Genomic DNA, 21005 nt, shown 5'->3' with positions numbered 1-21005 from the left:
TTTTTTGTTCTATTATGTTTTGTTCTATTATGTTTCGTTCTGTGGTATTTAGAATTATATGTATACATAAAATTTGATGGTAAAATTGTAGAAAATAAAACACACTTATTTAACAAATAATTTTTTTTGACTAAATTTGAACTAAAAATTATTACAACAAATTAAACACACAATCTGAGCAGCATTTTGTACTAAGTTGGTGCACAAATCGCTACAAATTACACGCACAATTTGATAAATATTTTATACTACAAATTATATACGCATAAAAAAAAATAGTCAAAAAATTTCAAAAAAAAAAAATCCGTGCACATACTGGGTATGCGGACGGATTAATAAAAAATTCAAAAAAATATAAAAAAAATCAATTTCGGTACGCATATCTAGTTCGCGCACCAATCCGTTCGCGTACTGGGTATACGTTCCGATTGGGATCCGTCCGCATACTGGGTATGCGTTTGTGGTGAAATCTTAAATATGATTAATTGGGTAATAATGATTTAATTCTGATTTATTAGGGTGGTAAGAAAAAAAAATTTCGGTTCTCCTGGGCTAATGAACAGGCAGAATTTCTGACGAAGTCGACTCGGATTTCATTTGCTTAATATTTTACAGCCCCGAACTCACAAAAAAGGATACAAGAAATTGACTACACGACTTAATATATATATATAGATGGGCTACAGTGAATTGCGAAGTAAAACACGTTTATACTCCACGCAATATTTTTATTTTTAAAGTTCAAAACGTCGATCCGAACCGCTTAACATGTTCTTCATAATAAAATATGCTTGGAAACTAAATTTTACATTTTTGAAATTTTTTTTACTATTTATTAAGTCACTTTTAAAATCTGAAAATTCAGGTGAACATTAAATAACAGTAAAAATTTCTAGACCACCGGATCGGCGATTTCAAAGTGGCTTAATAAATAGTAAAAATATTCCAAAAAATGTAAAATTTGGTCTCCAAACACATTTCAATATGAAAATCATGTTGAGCGATTCGAATTGACGTTTTAAACTTTAAAATCACAAAATTTACTTCGCAACTCATAGCCCATCTCTCTTCTATATTATGCATCTTAAATTACTTTGAATGACAGAAAGTCGTGCGGCTGGGATTTATTCAACAGAATTCGGATTTGAATCTGAGCCATCTAAACAAATGATATGCCTTCCTTTGATTAAATACATTCTTTATATGTGTAGAAGTCTAAATTTAGTTTAAATTGGACTCGCTACATATATAGTCACACATCTTGTCACAACTATCTTTGTTCTGCACCGTTGGATCTGAATCAAAAATCGTGCAGATTGAGCAAATTTTTTCGCTGGGACGCTTGTGGCCCGTCCCCCTTCCCCTCCCTCTCCCCGATCCCTTCTTTCCCAAGAAAAAGAAAAAAATATAACCTAATCGCCTCAGCCATGTCTGCCATCTCTCTCTTGCTCTCTCGCTCTCTCGCCTCAGACCCGCGCCGAGTCATCTCTCCCCCTTTCGCTCAGACCGATGGCCTCCCCCTCTCTTTCTCTTACCCGAGGATCGTCGGAGGCGGATGGTCGGAGTAGAAGCGTCCCATCGGAAGTCAAATTGGGAGCGAAAGAGAAAGAGAGGGGGATTTCATTAGAGGGATTAAAAGGTTTGGTTCTTGAGTTTAAATGGTTCATTTCGGTTGAATTGTTGAATAACTTCAGTTTTCATTTCGGTAGAAATAGCTTCAGTTTTTTGGTTCGGTCTGGAAAGGTACACAAGCCATTGTACTATTTTTCCTTTCATTTAATTTATCTGTTAAGCTGTGCTATAATGTAAATATTGTAGTTAATTCTATGTTGCGTGATGCATAAGTTGAATTAGACACAAATTGGGCCCCTAATTGGGATTTCATTAGAGGGTTTCTAATTTTTTTTCCTTAGAGGGCTTCTAATTTAACACCTCCTCATTAGACATAATTTATTCCATTGTGTACTTCTGTTAAGTTTCTAATTTCATGTATTTATAGCTTAAATGACAGTAGTTACTCCAAAATTTATTTACTGTTGGATATGTCATTGAAAATGCGGAGGATATTTTACTGTTAGATTTGTCACTGGTACAGATGGTGTGTTTAGTGTTGAAAGTTTCACTCAAAAGCTCTGGCCAGAAGGGAACCAAAAGTTCTGGTAAGGATTGATTTAGATGCAGTATCATACAAGTAATTAAGATTTTGAGTTAGAACTGAGAAGTCTGTAAACAAAATTTAATTAACCTAATTTAGTTCCTGTGTATTATAATAACATGAATGAACTTGTGCCAGCAACACATTTACGACATATGCGCAAATATTTAAAGCCCCCATTCTGGAACAAATTGTTGAAATGATGATATTTCAGAGCCTGGGCATTGAAAAATACTGCAACTTGCACCTTGAATCACTAACTTAATGGAGTATGCTTCTCAACTTATGGTCGTCTACCAATAGAGAAGGCTAAAGTTTCTTTGCCTGCGCATGTCGACCGAGTTTTGATGAATATTATTCTTCAAAACGAGGTTGAGGTTTGGAAGTTTACACGAAAAATTCGAGAATGCATCTGAGTAGTTCCTTCCCCATACACTTACACAGTTATAATTGGTGAAGCTATGATGGTAAGAACATATAATGTTTGTGTGTTCTTTTGTTTTGTTTATAAATATACAAGAAATGGGTAGATGGAGATCATATCAAACACCTTTTACTACTTGCAATATAATTTACCATTATTTACCGTACCAGATGGAAACAATCATAAAACTGATGCCATGATGGTGAAATGGGGACTGGTACGCATAGGAACCGGTACTGGTATGCATAGGAACCGGTACTGGTACAGTTCAGACCTGGTACAATACCAAGAAGACATAACATGGTGAACTGGTACGGCAATACCCGATACTGGTACGGTACAGACCTGGTCCAATTTGAAGACACAGTACTGGTACGGTTCTGGAATAACATGGCATGTGCTGGAGGTGGAGGTGGATTTCGTCTCTACTGATCCCACTTACAATTTTTTATTTTCAGTCATTTTAAATTGTTAGGGAATTTTCTTTTGTGTTCTTTGCTGTCTCAATGCACTGGTATCATAACAGGAAATCAACAATGCTATGGGTCAACAATATCAAGTACAGGTAATTTGGCGGGGAGATGTCAGATGCATAAAGTTATCTTACATTTCAACCCACATCTATGTTATTTTATCTCAGGTGTCCAGCGGGTCCGGTATATTCATTGAAATATTGTTTTTAGTTGTGTTGGTAGGATTTTAATTTCCAGTATTTTAGGCTTTATGTTAGGCATGGTTTCTATTTTTCTCCAGTTCTTTAGTCTTAAATTTTCTTCTCCAGTAGATAAACTTGTTTATTTGGTCAGATGGCAATGTACTACTGTTTACAAACTTCATTTATTTAATGCAAAATACTATGGGTTTCTCCTTCAGTAGTTTAGGCTTTTGTTTGAAATGTACTACTGTCTTAAATTTTCTTCTCCTTTTATTTACTTGTAATTAAGATCGATATAAGAAAATGTGTTTTCCGTGAGGGTACTGTATGAAAGAGAGTACCAGAAATGAAAACTCACGGAGAAGAAAGAGGTCAACTAAAAAAAATTAAATTGCCGCTGATGTGGCGGTCAAAATAAAATAAAATCTAATTTCATGAATGTAGAGCAGTTAAAATTAAAATGAATTACAATTACAATTATATTTATGATAAATTGTTTGCAATTGCAAAGATTTTTATCAATGGAGATGCTTCCGGAAGTCATTCGGAATAGAGAAGTTACATAGGTGAACTTTTTTAATATAAATTATTTTTAACTAATTATATGAGAAATTACAACTTACATAATTATAAGAAAGACAATGACTTTAAAAACATATTAACTTTTTTAACAATTTTTATAAATCTTCATTAATGTTTATGAATATTAATATTTTACAAAATAATAATTAAAAATTAATGTTATGTTATTATTTAATTATTTTTTAATTTTACTATTAATTATTTTATTAATAAAAATAATTGTATAATATTAATAGAAAACTGATATTCCACAACTAATTTCATGATACAATTGAACACTCACTTCATAATCAATTATGTGATGATGTGGATACGTATCCATGGGTTGCCATTTTATCAAAAGTAGCTTTCTATTTCATCAAATTATACTTCGTACAATTATGTGACACATGAACATATCTTTATAATATGTCTCCGTTGCAAAGCACGGACACGATACTAGTATATATATATATATTTTTTTTTTTTTTTTTACTTGAAAGTTGCGGCATAATGGTTCGGTTGTGCCACAAGATTTTACTGGGCTATTTTTCAGTGCGAGGCAGAAATATGTCAGCACAATTTAGGTTACGTGTTATAATTACTACAATCAGAGTAAGATTTCCATAACTAAATAGTCTCTCAGGAATTTACTTTAGGCCGAAATCTTTCTGCTAACTATTTCCAGCAAATCATAATTATCACCGAAGCAAATAATGTTTAGTCTTGCAAAACTAGTTTTAGGGGAACGCCAATATTGTAAGAGAAACATCTGATATCTATATTTCTGTGACATTTTCAATTTCCTGCAAATAAGGGGCATAATAATTTGTTGACTACAAACTAATCATAATTTAAACTTTTGCATTAAAACAAAACCTAATCATAAACTTGGCTCCATGTCGAATTACAAACACAACCCTAATTTGATTAAGTGCAAAGTTACAATATGCATAATAAAACCCCTAAATACAAAGGACCTCTCAATTCTAGCGAGGAGTGTGCACCTGAAGTGGTGTCACCATAGGTGATGCAGCACTAGCACTACTGGTACCACTTCTGACATATTCAAACCCAGCTTTCAACCCAACCTGGTGCAACTGGTGCACCACATGTGACATCCTAGGTCGCACTGACGGGACATGTTGGGTGCAAGCATACACCAGATCCACCACCTTCTGCACTACCCCCGGCTCTGGTATGTCTTGAACCACTGGGTCCACCAGCTCCACATATCTGTTTGCTTGTACCTGTATAGGCCACAAAAATTTGATGGGTGGGCATTTGTGTTTATACCCAAATGTTTCCGTAAAAACTTTAGGTGCAATCTTTAAAAGGTATCTAGCAAATCAAGGCTCAAGAACAAAGTTATAATTTCACATCTTCTCAATTTTAAGAAATTGCAATCTTATAGCTCATTTTGACATGCTAGAAAACTGTTTAAGGTAATTCTAATACTCTGCAAATTACAGCACCCCAACATTTCTCATACTTGTAATTAGCGCCCCCCCCCCCCCCCCAAGCATTTGGTGATATTTGCAATTAAAAGCAAACAATGACCAAGTTACCCCAACCTTACTCTACTAATTCTACATTATTCATCAATAAAAAGGCTTATTTAAACTTCAAACAACACACTAAACTTTGTTTTGCTACAGTTATTCCAATTTGTGCTCCATAATAAACAGCCTATCTCAATAATAGAAAAAGATAATGTTGCAAATATCTTCTAAATCCATTAATTTAACCCATTCAAGTATAAGCTGGGATCTCAGTTACTCGGGCTAGATGAGGCCCAAACTTTGCAGCCCTATTGGTACTAAAAAGCTCAAGGTAAACTAGTCATTTTATAACTCAACCTTCACAAAATTGGACAAGTAACTAATGCCGACGAGTCAACAGGATTCTTAACATTATCCATGTAGCAAATGTTGGGTTGAAAAAAAAAACTGTTAACGCTTATTTTATTGGTTAACTTATTTAGAAATGAAAAAAAGAAAGAAAAAAAAAAGTACCAGAGGGGTAGCCCATTCAAAAATCGTCTGAAATCCACCAACTGAATCGACAGACTGTGCAGGTCGCCTGCCGCTAACTATCTCCAGAAGGAGCACGCCAAAACTGTACACGTCACTTTTTGTGGTTAACTCATTGCGGTAAATGAACTCAGGGGCAAGATAGCCATACTTTGCGGCAGTGACAGTGCGCTCATGCATGACATCCCATGGCACGAATTTTGAGAGCCCAACCCCCATAAGGTGAGCCTTGTATTCCTCGTCTAAGAGCACATTGCTAGCGCGAATGTCGCGGTGCACCACTTGGGGTTTTACCTTGTCATGGAGAAACCTGTTGGGTTGTAGGAGAGGATTATTGCTTTGTAAGGCAACAGAAATAAAATAAACCAAGACTGGGAATTATTGCTTTGAGAAGAATCACCTTGGAAATAGGAAAGGTTTCTACAATTTTAGTGTTATGAGAGCACTGACTTGAATAATTTCTCTCTAGAATTAATCTGATCCTAATTGAAAATAGGAGCTAGCTATTCTAGTGCACGAGAGATATTATGTATTCACCTTTCGTCCAATAATAGACCAGACAATTAATGGCCACAAAAAAAGTCATGCAGACATAACCTAGGTTTATTCCAACCAAAAATATGTAAAATAATAAAGAAATTTATGCAAACATAATGTTAAAAAAAGTATTTTTCCAAAACCACAATGGTACCATACATGATGAACAAATAGGTATTTTTCAAAGCAGCAATCCGGTGGGCAACTTTAAGTAAAAAACATTGCATGTAACAGATTTTCAACAACATCACTTACGCAATCCCTTGAGCAAGTGAGGTTGCAACACGCATGCGCATTCCCCAATCCAAGATACGGCCACCTCTTGGTACATGGTGCAACCACTTATCCAAAGGCCCATTTGGTACGAACTCATACACTATATACCGCTCACCATGGTCATAGCAGCACCCCTTTACGGCAACCAAGTTGGGATGGTGTAACCTTGCTACTCGACCTATTTCAGAATAGAACTCTTTTTTCCTTTGTAAGCTTGATCTCTTTAGTCTCTTGATAGCCACACGGGACCCGTCTGGCAGGACCCCACTGTAAGTTCCACCGGTTTTTGCATTGCCAGGTAGTCGGCTTCCTTCGCTGAAGTTTTTTGTAACTAATCTGACCTGAAATTTCAGTTGGCAAAGGTTGTACATGTACTTTTTTCTGGATGTATGAATGATAACTTGGCTCTATTGTTTGTACCACTTCCCAGTAATGCTCAAGCACCCAACTAATTCTCAATATATTAGACACTACAACTAAAGCATTACAGTGCAGTACCAGTAACATTATATATTACCATTTCATAAACATAGTACCAGTTTCACATTGTAGTGTTGCATTGGAGTGTACAGCTCCAAGACCTGACAGATATGGTAGAAAGTTTTGGTATTGTAATCCATGACTGGTACCCACCAGCATGATGGGTACTTGTGATAACTTTTTTGAGACCAAAAACAGTGATAACTATCATTAATTAGGCCTATGGTAAGTATTTGTGCAAATAGGTATATTGTATCAATGCATTACCTCTTCTGAGGTGAATACTCGCCAGAGAGGGGGGACTAGAGCTGACATGGAGGGGCTGGAGGCATTGCGAGACCGCCTCTTTCTCTTGCTTCGTCGGTAAACAAGAAGCCATACAATGACAGCTAGAGTTATGACAAGAATCAAACCACTGACTATTGCTAGTATCAGCATGTACTCCTCTGATTTATTTTCACCTGGGTATTTATTCAATAAAACAAAAACAGATTCATAGAATAAGTGAATGATTTCATCCAGGACTGTACAAGACACAAAACATTTTAGTAACACTGAAAAAGTAGAATAGCCTTCTATTTTGCAGGTAGATCCTATATTTTTACATACTTCCAATCAACTTTCTGCTATCAAACAACTGCACACCTTGCTTTACTAATAGAGGAAAACGCTGATAGTTCATCATAAATTCAGGGGTGAAAACAAGAACTTACCATGATCTTTCATGCAAATTAGCCCATGAGAAGTATTGCATCTCTCTCCAACAAGTGTATCTCGGCCATTAAAAATCAAACCGCATGCCTCACTACAATTGGAACCAGTACAGGTGGCAGCAATTGATTGGTTCCAGCCACTAAAGGTGACAGAAGATATGTTGTACCCATGGGCCCTGACCCAACACCCTGATGAACTAGTACATAGAGAGCGTGTAAAATTTAAATCTTGTGCTGATGTCAGCACAGCCAGGTGACCTTTCAGATCATTGCAAACTTTCTCCGAGTTGTACCAATTTTGAGGAGTTGGCACATACATGTAGCATCTGTGCATTACAGGGTTTGTTTCCCATCCAACTTGGCATGTTGAAGCTGCACGCAAGGGAGCAAATCAATCTTTTGTATACTGTAAAAAATAGGAATTTTCAAATAAACTGGGCACCCTACTGAGGCTCCAAATAATCCACAACATTTTTAATATTGAAAACCCTGTTTGTTGTTCAAATTTGCAGCAGTTGTTTCCTGTTTCCAGATATACCCACCATGAGAATGGTTAGGGCTCACCCTCTCTTAAATGTGGATAATTTGTAGCAAAAGGACAACTGGAATGGGAGGGGGGGGGGGGGGGGGGGGCCTCGCCCAACTGAAAATACAGGAATTGGGCATGGCATGACTGAAATTACTGAAATATTGTGTGTTGCTTAAAAATTGGAACGCATGAATAAAACTGATCTTTACTAAGCACCTAAGGAACTAAAGTGGCACATACATGTATTTTACACGTAGACTTAATTCATGATAATGCAGTACCAGTGTGAAGAGGATAATACGATTGGTCAAAAGTAGACTGGATCCAGGTTATCTGATAGAAAGATATAATTTTTTTCAGCTTCATTTATAATTAATTGGGTTGGTATTTGGTTTAGACAGGTACAAGGACAGAATATTGTTCATCACTCTTGATTTGTGCTTAATTGTATTCATACAACTTATTTAGGGTTAACTAAGACTCAACTATGAAAATTTAAAAAACTTGCATGTAAGCAATTCCATAGCAACCTTCAATGAAAACTATCTCACGGCAATCTTTAACGTCTTTTCCCCTCTAATTGCGCATCTATATTAATTACAAACTACAACAATGAGCTAGGGTAACTACAAAAAGAGAGAGAGAGAGCTTTACAGTGTTCGGCGCTGGCTGAGAGGAGAAAGCCAGAAACGGAAAAGTAGAGAGTGAAGCAGGAGAGGAGAGAGATCCCCTTCCCGAATTTTTTCTCCATTAAACCACTCTCTCTCTAGTCAAGCGTTGAGGTCCAGTACTCCAGTTCCCAGTACAAGTGTAGCAAGTCCAGAAGGAATTCGTATCCCCTCAGGTTACCTGACTGAGTAGAATTGAATCGGACGGTCCGAAAATGGATTAGCACGCATCTCAAAGCAAAATAATCCTGCTCCTCTGTTATCCCGAATCCCGACTGGCTGAGAGTAAATCTGAACCGTCCGTTTCAATTGTGTTGAGTCAGGTACCTGGGAGGATACGGATCCGTCCAGAAGGGGGGGCAAACCGGCAAAGAAGAAGGGAGAGAGGTGATTTCTCCATTTAAATGAGACCGGAGAGTCCAGTGATCATTAATTGGGTCGGTTCAAGCGGGACCACCAAGCCCACTGTGTGAACAGAGTGACCGCGAGAGAGAAAAACTCGCCATTCGCCAATGTCGACTAGATCTTATGTGACGACCATGTTTGAAGCTAATTGTACCTTCTTTTAATATTACACAAGTATACTGTTATGTATACAATACATACAATCAGAGATTTGAACCATATTTTGAGGAAAAAATATTAGAGGGATACAAGTCATACAACACAAGAGTGATTTTCTATTCTAGGTTGCGGCAGCACAATTTAAGATTATATATGTTAGATAGTGGACTGTCACTTAATACATTTAGGCAGAGACCAAATCTTAGAATAAGTGTGTAAATCGTCTTTATTGTCTGCATTACATGTTAAGTAACATATATGTAATAACAGCAAATGTTTCAATGTTTCCGAGTTGAAACTAGAAAAATGAACAAAGAACTTGCTACAAAGTCGACGCTGTTTTAGTTTTCAAATCGAAGAAAGGGACGGAATAGAGGTAAAAGTCAGGAATGAGGGTTTAAAATGAAAACAGATATTTATTTGTCAATTTAATTTTTAAAATAACTAAATAAGTTGTTAAATAAATAAACGGAAATATTAGAGTCATAGAGGTTTAAGATTTTACATTTATCCAATTTTATCTTACTTTTTCATTTTGTTCCTTCTTTAAAGTCATTATTAGTGTTGTAAAAAACGATTAATTAGTTGTTGGCAGTGACCCAACCGTTACGAATTGTCTAGTTTCTGTTTATACGGCCAATTAGTTGGTCATTTTTATTATTCCTTTTTCTACATTTATTTATGATATGTACTATAATTTGTCTTGTATTTTATGAGTTTTTTAAATGATAATTTCATAAATTTTTATTAATTAACAACAGAACTAAGTTTATGCACATAATTTTTAAATAAGTTTATTTGATAAGTTTGATGAGTGAAATCAACCATTGTTAATAATTATAAGTATATGCACATAATTTAATGAAAACACAAAACTATATGTAAAATTTCAATTAATCAACCGCATATCAATTAATCACTTATGGTACTTCGTCCGTTCAACAAGTGCATACCATTATTTACAAACTGGTCATTATTCATCTGCAATTAAAAACAAATTTCTGGAGTTTAAAGAAAAATGGTAAGGACGTCGCTGGACATGTGAATATCTTTTTTTTTTTATGAAAAACAGCAAAGATGAAATATAATATTTTTTATAGCTTGATTCATCTAGCAAAGATAATAATGATTGTCTAAATTTTTACCTTTAATTTTATTTCATAAAGAAACTTTAATTTTAAGTTGGTTTCTATTTCATTTGTAGTTGTTACTGAATGGTTCGTACTTACACATAATTCATCGGTGCTTATTACGGTGTTCTCACTTTATTTGTAATTTATTTGTTGATTGAGAACGGTTCAATTGTGTTTACATTATATTTTGTTTGTTTTTTTTAAAAATAAAAATTCTAAAAACAAATGTCAAAATAAAATTATTAGATGTAATATATATTATTTTATTTACATGCAATCAATTAATAAGCCACCACTGCATGGGGCAATTGGAAAAGGCATAGTCCTCCTACGGAAAGGACATGAGATCGATTCTGCTTAGGAGCATGGGGGCATAATTGGAGACTTCGAGTTATACTTAAAAAAAAAATCAATCAATAAGTTAAAGACAAAATCAACGTCAAAAAATTATTCACATTGGTGTATTTTTATAAGTTCTTGATATCAATCAATATTTAACGGTTTTAATTTGACATTTTAGGTTTAAATTTGAAGTTATTAAAATTTAAAATATAAAAACATAATGAAGAAACTAAAATTAGAGGCATTTGAACTCTCCTTTTGTTAATATATTGTTCGTACTTCATGCAAATTCCACAGGAGCTTGTTACATTATTCATACTTTCTTTCTGTTCTTAATTTGATCGGTGAAAATTATTACACAACTCACACTTTATACTCACTCTTAATAATACATGGTTCACACTGAGAGAAAGGGGAGATGTTGTATCGAGAATAAAAACTACAAGAAATAGATAGAATGAGATTGAATGGAGAGAAGGGAGAAGTTGGATGGCGGCTGCCAAAACCTAATTTTGAGTCGCAATCTATTTGAGTGATGTTACACAAGGTTGTGTTGTTTGTCAAAATCTTTCAGATTTCAGTTACACAATAAGTCATGTTGCAAATTCTTGTCATGATACCTTCTTTTGGTGTAATTGTATAACCGAACATACTATATAAAAAAGGATGATAAAAACAAAAACAAGAAGATTCTAAATAATTATTTAGTGATTTCTTTTACCACTGTATGTATCAATTAATACTCCTCAGGCCATTAAAGCGGGAGCTACATAGCACCAAATTAAGACAAGAATTTATCTAAATTGAAAAAAAAAAATAGATAGATTACACAAAACACACTACAACCTAGTTAAAATTTGGTCTCAACATAGTGGAGGCATGACATATCGGTGTTAAGATAGCCATCAGCTTGGCCATATGCATTGATGCATACCGCCTCGGTATTTCCTTTAGACAACGGTACCGTTGTGATGTTGATATTCGTTAGGTGTATATCAGTGCATGCAACTGTTTTACTGCAATTTAGCGTCACAGCATAGTTACTTGCAGAGGTCCCCCAAAAGTTGTTGTATTTGACATTGCTAATTTGTACCGCACTTTTCTGCAAAAAAAAAGAAAAGAAAAGAAAGAAATATCAAGAGTTGAGGTAAATTGGCTAAAATATGAATATACAAATGTTAAAAGCTAAGTAGAAGAAATCATAATAAAGAATTAAAAGAAATCCAAAAGAAACACTGAAGTCGATATAACTTAAAATTACTTGAACTGAGCAATAAAATTTCAATGACAAATTCGTTTGCCAAATATATATACAGAAATGGAAGTGTGTTCTTACCTGTGTGCCACAACCATTGTCTGTATTACAATAGTACTGATCAATGATAACTGGATTTGAGACATTGCTTAATGAGATATTCTCATATGATATTGACCTCACATATCCTTTGCCTCCCTGTGTTAATTAATCATCAGCATAAAACTAGGTCAGTGCATATCCAGTAAGTATATATAACAGGAAAAATTAAAATAGATTTGTCAATTTTTGGCACACACTGATTTTGGAAAATAAAATGTAGCATACCTGCCATGTCTTGATTCTAGCGCCATTTGTGGTGTTAATAAAGTGGGAATTGGAGACATAAATATTCTCCACAGTTGCAGTAGCTTGATCCTTGCCCAAGCTACCGATACTAAATTAAGCAGAAGTAGTTTTAATAGAGAATTTGAGATTTATAACTTGGCATGTGGGGGAACTATATTTAGAAAATGGAAAAAGTAACATAAAAGAATATATTTTTGAAACTTAATTAGTTAAAAAAAAAATCTAGCATAAATAAGCAAGACAGCTAAAGGAGTGATAGATATAAAAACTATTAATTAATCTAAAGGTGTTTACGTTAGATGATAAAATAATTTATAGCTTCCACTGAAATATATAAAACTCTTAAAATTGTATAATTACTTATTCAACAAAGTCTTTAATTTGATTTTTTTTATAATCATTCCAGAAAAATGTAACTATTTTATATACTAAATATAAATACTTGTAATTTCAGATATAAATAACCAGCATGTTAATTATAACTATTTTTGTGATACAGAATATTAATGCAAAAATAAATTCTCAATAAGTATAATGATACTGTGAAGAATTTTCCAAACTTGAAAAAAAGGGATAATAGAATTTTGGGTATTTAATTGTACATTAAAGCATTTGATCCTCAAAATGATAAATAAAAGGACCAACTAATAGAGAGATATATATTCAAGATTATTTATTGAAACTTCACCTAATGCCATGGCCGGGCCCACATGTAACCCCATCAATGACCACATTTGATGTTTCATCTCCAATAGATATACAATCATCTCCTGTCATAGTTATAAAAAAAATCAGAAATGAAAGAAAGACCATGTCATAAAACTTTTTTTTGTACATATCACTGGTACAGTCTAATTTGTATTACTAACCTGTGCTGATGCTGGAATCTATTATTCTGACATTTTGGGACGCGGCGAGATGGATACCGTCAGTATTGGGGCTATATTCTGGAGATGTTATTTTTATTTGATTTATATAAACATTTTCACATCTTAGTACAACGAGGCTCATTTGTTGGCTATTCATTATGCTCAAGTTGCTCACTGTTAGATTGTGACAGTTTGAAAAATGAGTTTCCTGTAGCAAAGACATAAGAAATATTAAAAATTAATGAGATAATGAGACAATTGTATAAAAGAAGATGTAGGTTATAAGTTACAATTGTTCTGGTTTTTGATCATTTTGTCTGTTTTGAAAAATCACAAATATAGATAATAGTTCACACCGTAGGAGAAGAAGAGTAGCAGCCCTGCAAATAAAAGAAGAACAATAGACAATTAGGAGCTATCTAATAATGAGAAAGAATAATTTCAGGCCAAAATCTTGTATAAATATCTTACTGATACAATTTTTTCTATCACTAGTTTAGTTAATGTTTTTTCTTTTTCTTTCCATATATATATGTATGTATGTACCTCTTTATGGGAAAATTTGCAGCTTCTCTCCCACCAACTGGAACCTGAACCATCAATATAACCCGACCCGGTAAAGACGAGGCCATCAATTCTATAAAATGACAACCATGTATCGGCATCATTGTTACCCCAATTACTAACTCCAGGTGCCACTATACTGCCTTCAATCTATAACACACATAAAAACAGATAGAAAATTATATCGCCTTTAAAGCTTTGCTGATGAGGCATACACCAGTTGTCCTAAATATCATTGTTACTGTGTATGCCTAAATGCTGATGAGAAAATTGTAACCCTTTAAAGTTACGCAAATGTATACCTAAATGTTACTGTGTATGACTCAAATGTAGAAAAATGAGTTTCTAATGAGAACTTTATAAATTCAAAATGAGTTTTAATACAGAATTACATCAGAACTTTATTATTTTAAAATGAGTTTCTAATAGAAATGATAATAAATTAGGTAAGTATGATATTACAAAATTTATAAGAGAAAATACGGAATTTTGAGACTTTTGAAGGGTATACATGATATTTTCCCTAATTGTTAAATGCTACTTCTAAAGATTAAACATGCAAGATAGCACATGCTACAGTTTGAGATTTTGATAGGGTAAAAAATAAAAATCCTATGAAAATAAAAGTACCTGAACGTTTATATTTGAGGCATGGCAGGGACCACTGAAAGTCGTGGGCTTCACAAGAAAGGTCTTGTAGGCCGGTACATACATGGTTGGTGAACCGGTACCACTTGAGCTGCATGTTTCTGCCCATGCTTTTACAAATGCCTTCAAATTAAAAGAAAGAAAAGTATGTGAGGGAGATATTTATCATGATTGATGTCACATATTACTTGATAATAACTTAATCAATTTACCAAAAATAAATTCTTTTTAAATAACCTCTTAAAGAGCTCTTTTAATTAAATGTGCTTTGATATAACAAAAGTTGGTGGATCTGTTTATTATTATATACAATGAGGGGTTGATAAGCAAAAGTTGACAATAATTTACACACATTTGTGTCATCTGTTTTTCCATCCCCAACTGCTCCAAAATTTACAACATTGAAATAAGAAGATTGTTTTGGCCAAACTTTAGCTGCCAAGGTACAAGAAGTGACCAAGCATATAATTGTATAGAAGCATAACACATCCTGAAATTAAGAAAAATCAATCCAAGAAGAAGAAAAATTATTATAAAATACTTGCATCAAGAAGATAGAAAAAAAAAAAAAAAAAAAAACCACTCAGCAAAACAGTAGAAATTTCATGGCTTTGCAACCAACCCATTTGAAATAGAATGAAATATTATACAACAATCCCAAAAAAACATAACAAGTCAATATGTAGTATGAGAGGAAAGAAAATGTATCAGGAAAAAGTAGAAATTTAACTTACTCTTTGTAAACCCATTTATTTTATTTAACAATGTTAAATTCTTGACACCTTGGAAGAGACAAAAGACACTGTTATAAGATATGCTGGGGTAGAATCAGATGAAGCCATCATTTTATTACATGATTAAAGCAAAATTTATAAGGCAACTCTATAAATGTGTGCTTAATTTCAGACTTCATCTCCTTTTATGAAAAGCCAAATGAATATCCCACAGATTCTGTATGAGATTTTTATTACCGGATCTTCTATATCGATGGATGTATATTTCTATGCACTCAATTGGTGCACTCCATACAGGCCTGAGCCAAATTGGTCTGGACCGGCCGATTTAAATCCGCACGAATATTAAAGACTCTGTGCATAACAAGCGTGAGCCAAATTGGATTGGATTCTGTTCGAACGGTGCGTTATTGCATAGGATGTGGATTCTGTGAAAGTTTAATCATTAATAAAAATAAATAAGAACTAAAAGAGAACATTTAGCTTAAATTCATCTACTAAGGTTGCTAACGCGCCGTTAAGTTGTGCAATCTGTATCCATTCAAAAGTCAATCAAGAATAATGGTATAATTTAATTGCCAATATGATTCCTACTAGCACCTGAAAATTTAATTGGAAAGGTGTTTTACTTTTCATGCAACAAATTACATATCTTTAATTTCATCATAAAGAGTTTGCCAAATTAAATGAATTGATGGTATCCTGTTACATTGATACCTTCTTTATTTGCCGATATGATATCCTACTAGCACCTGAAACATTTTTAATTGGAAAGGTTTTTTTACTTTTCAAGCAACAAATGACATATTTATAATTTCATCATAGAGAGTTTACCAAATTAAATGAATTGATGGTATCATGTGACATGACATCTTCTTTATTTTAATACATTATTAATTGTAGAATATATTCTCGTATTTTTACCGATATCTTATTGACAGTTCTACATTATGCAAATCTTAGTTGTCTTTTCTTCAAGATTTTCCTATTGAAAATCAAGCTAATTTAACTTTCAGAATTTAAGAAAAGAAGAAGAAAAAACGTAACAAATTGAATTCTAAAGAAAGCGCCATGCTGGACTAAAACAATGTTGTTTGCAAGTTTGAAATCTACTAATTATAGCATAAAAAAATGAACTAAATCACTCGAAAATCTTGGAAATTCGACAAATATTCAGATCGCATGGACATTTGGCGGACCCAAGACTGAGGTCTGCCAAATAGTTTGGTGGCCCAACTTTTTTTTAAAGAAAAGTTATTAACTAAGAAAAATATATTGGTTTTTGTGCCTGTATTTAGAATAAAAAACAAAAACTTGATTTATGTGTCAAACTTGGGTCCCTTTTTTATTTTTTAGATAATAATTTTTCAGAAAAAAAAAAGTTAGGACTGCCAAACTGTTTGACGGACCTCAATTTTTGAGGCCGCCAAATACTCCTGCAACCTGAGTATTTATATCAAATAGATGTGTTTTGATTTTTTTATTTTTTTATTATAGTATAAATAAAAATTTTGGGACGGTGATTTTATGTATACCTCATAAAAATCGCATACAGCAACACTGTGCATGACCATTCCAAAGTATTTAATTAATTTATGAAATTTAGACCTAAGAACTAAAGAACGTTAATTGAACATTAATTAACAATAACAAAAAGTTGCAAAATTAAATCCTTTTGACTATAACAGTGGGACCCAGGTGTCAGGCCAATCCAAAGTCCAAACCACATTACACCGATGGACTGGACGAGTCCACATCCTCTGCCATTAATGCGCCCTTTGAGTTTGGTTCCAGACCATCCGATGAGATTCTGGGCCACTTTGGTCTTTGGAAATGATATCCTCGGCAGAGTTTTTCTGTACGGAGCTTTTAATCTGATCCGTTCGTTTCGAATCGGACGGACCGGATTAAAAGTTCCGCAAATTTTGAGTTTTTTAAAAATTCGGACAAGATCTGATCTAATCCGTCCGATTCGAAACAAACGGACCAGATTTTAATCCGCAAATTTTGAGTTTTTTAAAAATTCGGGCAAGATCTGATTTAATCCGTCCGATTTGAAACGAACGGACCAGATTAAAAACTTCGCATGGAAAAAATCCGCAGAGATACGCTTCCTTGGTCTTTGGCCCATCACCCATGCCTATAACACCTTGTTTGGATGGAGAGTAGAGGAAGGAATGGGAGATAAAGAATAGAAGGGAATGGAATGGAATAGAAATGAAGATTAACATATTTAACTTCTTCGTGTTTGGATGATTAATGAGAGAAAATAAATTTAACTTTCTTTTCTGTCTTATTTTTTGTTTGGTTGATTAAAATTTAGGAGGTTAATGAGAAATTCGGTGATTATTGTAGGTTTGAGGAAAAAATATTGTATGAAAATTATATATGTAAGATATAGAGTTGGACATTTGTGTTATTTTTTCTAAAAATATTTGTAATAAAATTTATTTCTATCCGTTACACCCCAATTTGAGAGGGAAACCGATTCTATTAATTATCATAATACAAGGTTAAACATTTCACCTCCTGTACCCTTCACCTCCGACATAATTTTATCAACCAAACACAATTCAACATAAAGTTTTTGTTCCTTTCCATTCCCTCCCTCCCTCTACTCTCCATCCAAACAAGGTGTAAAAAGCACCAGAGTACCATACCATTTAATAGTCGTGCGGATTTAAATCAGACGGTCCGGATCTAAACTTTCTCTCTCTCTCGTTTCTTTAATTTGCTCTTCGTCTTCTTCGATGTGTCACTGTGTGATTTTAAAGATTTCTCAGCCCTAACTTGTTCTCCCTTTTATTTTCCTCTAAAACCCTAAACCCTATACCTACTGTTCTACTACTTTTTATTATTCTCTCGGTATTCATCTTCTTTCCCTTCTTGCTTGGGTTGGATTGACAAGGAAAAGGTGCGATTTCTTGCCGAGGATTGTGGTTTCCTGGTATTTCTCTTCTCTCCCTTTTTGCTTCTTTCTTTATGGCTTCACAAGTCACAATTGGAACTGATAAACAACGCCTCGTAGCCTTATTTTGTTAAGGGTTTAGGAGTTTAGGGTTTAGGTAAGCAAAGCCTCTTTAAAACTATTTCTGTCCGGTGTTCCACCCCCCATAAAAATTGAAATTGATATTTTATGCCGATATATTACGATTGAGCCGTAGAAATAAAAACGAAGAACTCATGCATCGAATTAACATTTATTTCTTCAAAGTACAATATTCTTTTAGTTGGGTTGTTGTAAACTTGTAATAGGAGAATTAACACATAGCTTTTCATATTAAAATGTACTTGAATATCAAATTATATATTTTTTTTGGAAAATTTTTACTACTTTTTAGATAGTTAGAAAATCACTATTTTCAGAAAATTCTGAACTATAAAAAAAAGAATGGTTTTCTATCTATTGAAAAATACTAAAAAAATATATATATATAATTTGGTCTTCAAGCAAATTCAAGCAAATTTTAATATGGAGATAATGCAGAACGGTTCAGATAGACTGTTTGAACTTTGAAATCACTAAATATGGCTACAAATTAAAATAAAAAATATATAATTCCCAAAGTACAATGGTCCATCTCTTTGTTTTAAATAAACTAAATTAGAAAAGTGTCATATGAAGAGGTGAGAGCAGATGGGAGGGGAAATAGAATTAGAATTTTGTATGAGATTGTCGGGAGGTGCTTTCGTGTTTGTCTGAGAATCGTGGGAGGAATATAGAGGAAGAGAAGATTATGTAGCAGAGTAAGATTTGATAAAATTCATGTGACAATGTCTCACATTGAGTGATATTAATATATTTCTAATCTTTGTTTTTTTTTTTGTAAGAGTTGAGAATCTTTACCAATTTTATAACTGATACCAAATTGTTTTTTCACATGCAGTACCAAATCACTGGTATGCTGAGCTAAACATAGCAGAAAAAAGAGAAAAGAGAAAAAAAAAAAAAAAAAAAAAAAAAAAAAAAAAAAGAAAAGAAAAAACAAAGGTCATAACAAACATAACAATAAGCAGAACATAGATTGTCTCGGCCTAAAAAATAGAATAACAAAAAACACATACTAATAGTTCTAATGATTAAAATTAACATGCATCAGGATACATCATTTTTTGAGGCGGAACTAGAAAAAATTGATACGGAGAGAATGTTGAACGGTTCAGATCGACTGTTTGGACTTTGAACCCAAGCTATATAAAAATATAAAAAAAGTCAATTAAATTTCATGTATATAATTAAAATTTTAAAATCATGGAAGTGGTTGATCACCCTTATGAATAAATGTAGATCTGTACCTGAGTCTGCAGCGTGTGCTCAAAGTTTCAAACATAAATCATGGAGGGCATCCTCACAATTTGAATTAGGAGTGACAACTAATTTAGGTGTCATGCTTTCTTGATAAACCACATTCTTTGCTCCCGCTTCTTGTTTGTGTCGTCCTATTTCGTCAATTAAATTTTTTGTATGTTGAAGCTCAACAATTTTCATTCCATATTGCTCTCTCTCTTTATGGAGGGCATCCTCACAATTTGAATTTGTAGTAAGAGGTAATTTAGGTGACGTGCTTTCTTGATGAACTACATTCTTTGCTCTCGTTTCGTGTTTTTGACGACCATATTTTTCGCTGAGATCATGACTTGGATGTTGAAACTTAACAATTGTCTTTTCGTAGAGCTCCATCTCTTTTGCTTTCTGGCGATAAAAACCATTTAGTGTCAATTCTGATAATGCGATAAGTTGTTCAATTGATAAATTATCAAGATTTTCACCCTTCAGTTGTCTAATTGTCAAGTCTCTTTCACTAAGTATCAAGTCTCTTTCATCAACTTCTTTTCTTAATCTCTCAATCTCCTTGGTACTTAAATCAATGGAGGGGTTCTCCGGACCTAGTTGATGAGTTTTATATCTTTCAAGGATCTCACTAACACTTGGGTTTGCATAGTGCGAGAGTTTGGAAGCAGCTGAGAACACAAGAACCAACACATGAGCATCGCACATTATCGAGAGTTCTTGTGCCTTCTTAAACAACCCCTTTTTCCGCTTAGAGAATGTCACTTGCATTGATGCGCGATTCTCTATCTTCTCGAGGGCCACCTTTCTTCTGGGCATGGTGTAATGAAGGGCTTGAGAAACAAACCAGGGTCGAATGAAAATCTACTTTTGGTTCTCCTTTTCGTTGAGAAAGAGGAAATGTTTTATTCATTCTTTATATGCTATTTTGAGAGAAACTTAATAAAAACTTGTATCAAATATATATGAGAAATTTATAGATATTCATGTCAAAACTTCTCCTTTTAGATATTTCTGTATTGAAACTTAAAATTTAGTTATTTTCCCATTAAAATTGAATTGTTTTATTTATATCCTCATCACTTAATTTAACAATTTAAAATTAAAGGTTAAAATTAGTAAAAAAATAAATAAAAGACTATTTTTCCCTTCATCAAAATTATTGTGCTAATCTCCCTTGTCGTATTTCCCTCTTAAATCATCATCTTAGTGTGACACTCCCCCTT

General features: G+C 33.6%; 2 protein-coding genes and 1 long non-coding RNA gene across 5 annotated transcripts; 1 reads left to right on the top strand and 2 right to left on the bottom strand.

Annotated features, from left to right (window-relative positions):
• The first annotated feature begins 1410 nt into the window (after positions 1 to 1410).
• LOC144564442 (uncharacterized) lies at positions 1411 to 3451 on the top strand. Of its 2 annotated transcripts, none has more exons than XR_013514631.1 (2): positions 1411 to 2159; positions 2370 to 3451. It is a non-coding gene; the product is annotated as an uncharacterized LOC144564442 (long non-coding RNA). The 2 variants fall into 2 exon arrangements; XR_013514630.1 differs by having other exon boundaries at positions 2294 to 3451.
• Positions 3452 to 4552: 1101 nt separating this feature from the next.
• LOC144563773 (protein kinase family protein / C-type lectin domain-containing protein) lies at positions 4553 to 9179 on the bottom strand. Of its 2 annotated transcripts, none has more exons than XM_078313229.1 (6): positions 9018 to 9179; positions 7835 to 8206; positions 7389 to 7582; positions 6621 to 6982; positions 5811 to 6138; positions 4553 to 5045 (listed from the first exon to the last, which is right to left on the bottom strand). In XM_078313229.1, the coding sequence occupies exons 1-6, from the start codon at positions 9112 to 9114 to the stop codon at positions 4785 to 4787; spliced, it is 1614 nt and encodes a 537-aa protein (XP_078169355.1). In that variant the 5' UTR covers positions 9115 to 9179; the 3' UTR covers positions 4553 to 4784. The 2 variants fall into 2 exon arrangements, with proteins under 2 accessions (XP_078169355.1, XP_078169356.1); XM_078313230.1 differs by having other exon boundaries at positions 7835 to 8240; positions 9018 to 9143.
• A 2741-nt stretch (positions 9180 to 11920) lies between these two features.
• LOC144563918 (putative polygalacturonase At3g15720) lies at positions 11921 to 20598 on the bottom strand. The gene is made up of 9 exons (XM_078313381.1): positions 20146 to 20598; positions 14737 to 14877; positions 14089 to 14256; positions 13899 to 13922; positions 13543 to 13750; positions 13362 to 13443; positions 12653 to 12761; positions 12407 to 12523; positions 11921 to 12172 (listed from the first exon to the last, which is right to left on the bottom strand). The coding sequence occupies exons 1-9, from the start codon at positions 20596 to 20598 to the stop codon at positions 11921 to 11923; spliced, it is 1554 nt and encodes a 517-aa protein (XP_078169507.1).
• Between the last annotated feature and the right edge of the window lie 407 nt (positions 20599 to 21005).

This window comes from Carex rostrata, chromosome 13, assembly GCF_964058835.1.
Source record: "Carex rostrata chromosome 13, lpCarRost1.2, whole genome shotgun sequence".
NCBI classification, from domain to species: Eukaryota; Viridiplantae; Streptophyta; class Magnoliopsida; order Poales; family Cyperaceae; genus Carex; species Carex rostrata.
Note: the sequence above shows the minus strand (reverse complement) of the source record. Positions and strands in the feature narration are given on the sequence as shown.

What these genes read in the sequence shown, in the direction of transcription:
- LOC144563773 (XM_078313229.1), bottom strand. Translation starts at nt 9,114, where the DNA reads ATGGAGAAAAAATTCGGGAAGGGGATCTCTCTCCTCTCCTGCTTCACT. An exon ending in AATTTGCATGAAAGATCATG is followed by an intron (nt 7,583 to 7,834) that starts GTAAGTTCTTGT and finishes ATAAATACCCAG; the next exon opens with GTGAAAATAAATCAGAGGAG. An exon ending in GAGTATTCACCTCAGAAGAG is followed by an intron (nt 6,983 to 7,388) that starts GTAATGCATTGA and finishes CTGAAATTTCAG; the next exon opens with GTCAGATTAGTTACAAAAAA.
- LOC144563918 (XM_078313381.1), bottom strand. Translation starts at nt 20,598, where the DNA reads ATGCCCAGAAGAAAGGTGGCCCTCGAGAAGATAGAGAATCGCGCATCA. An exon ending in GCAAATTTTCCCATAAAGAG is followed by an intron (nt 13,923 to 14,088) that starts GTACATACATAC and finishes TTTTATTTGCAG; the next exon opens with GGCTGCTACTCTTCTTCTCC. An exon ending in ACAATGGTTGTGGCACACAG is followed by an intron (nt 12,173 to 12,406) that starts GTAAGAACACAC and finishes TTTTTTTTGCAG; the next exon opens with AAAAGTGCGGTACAAATTAG.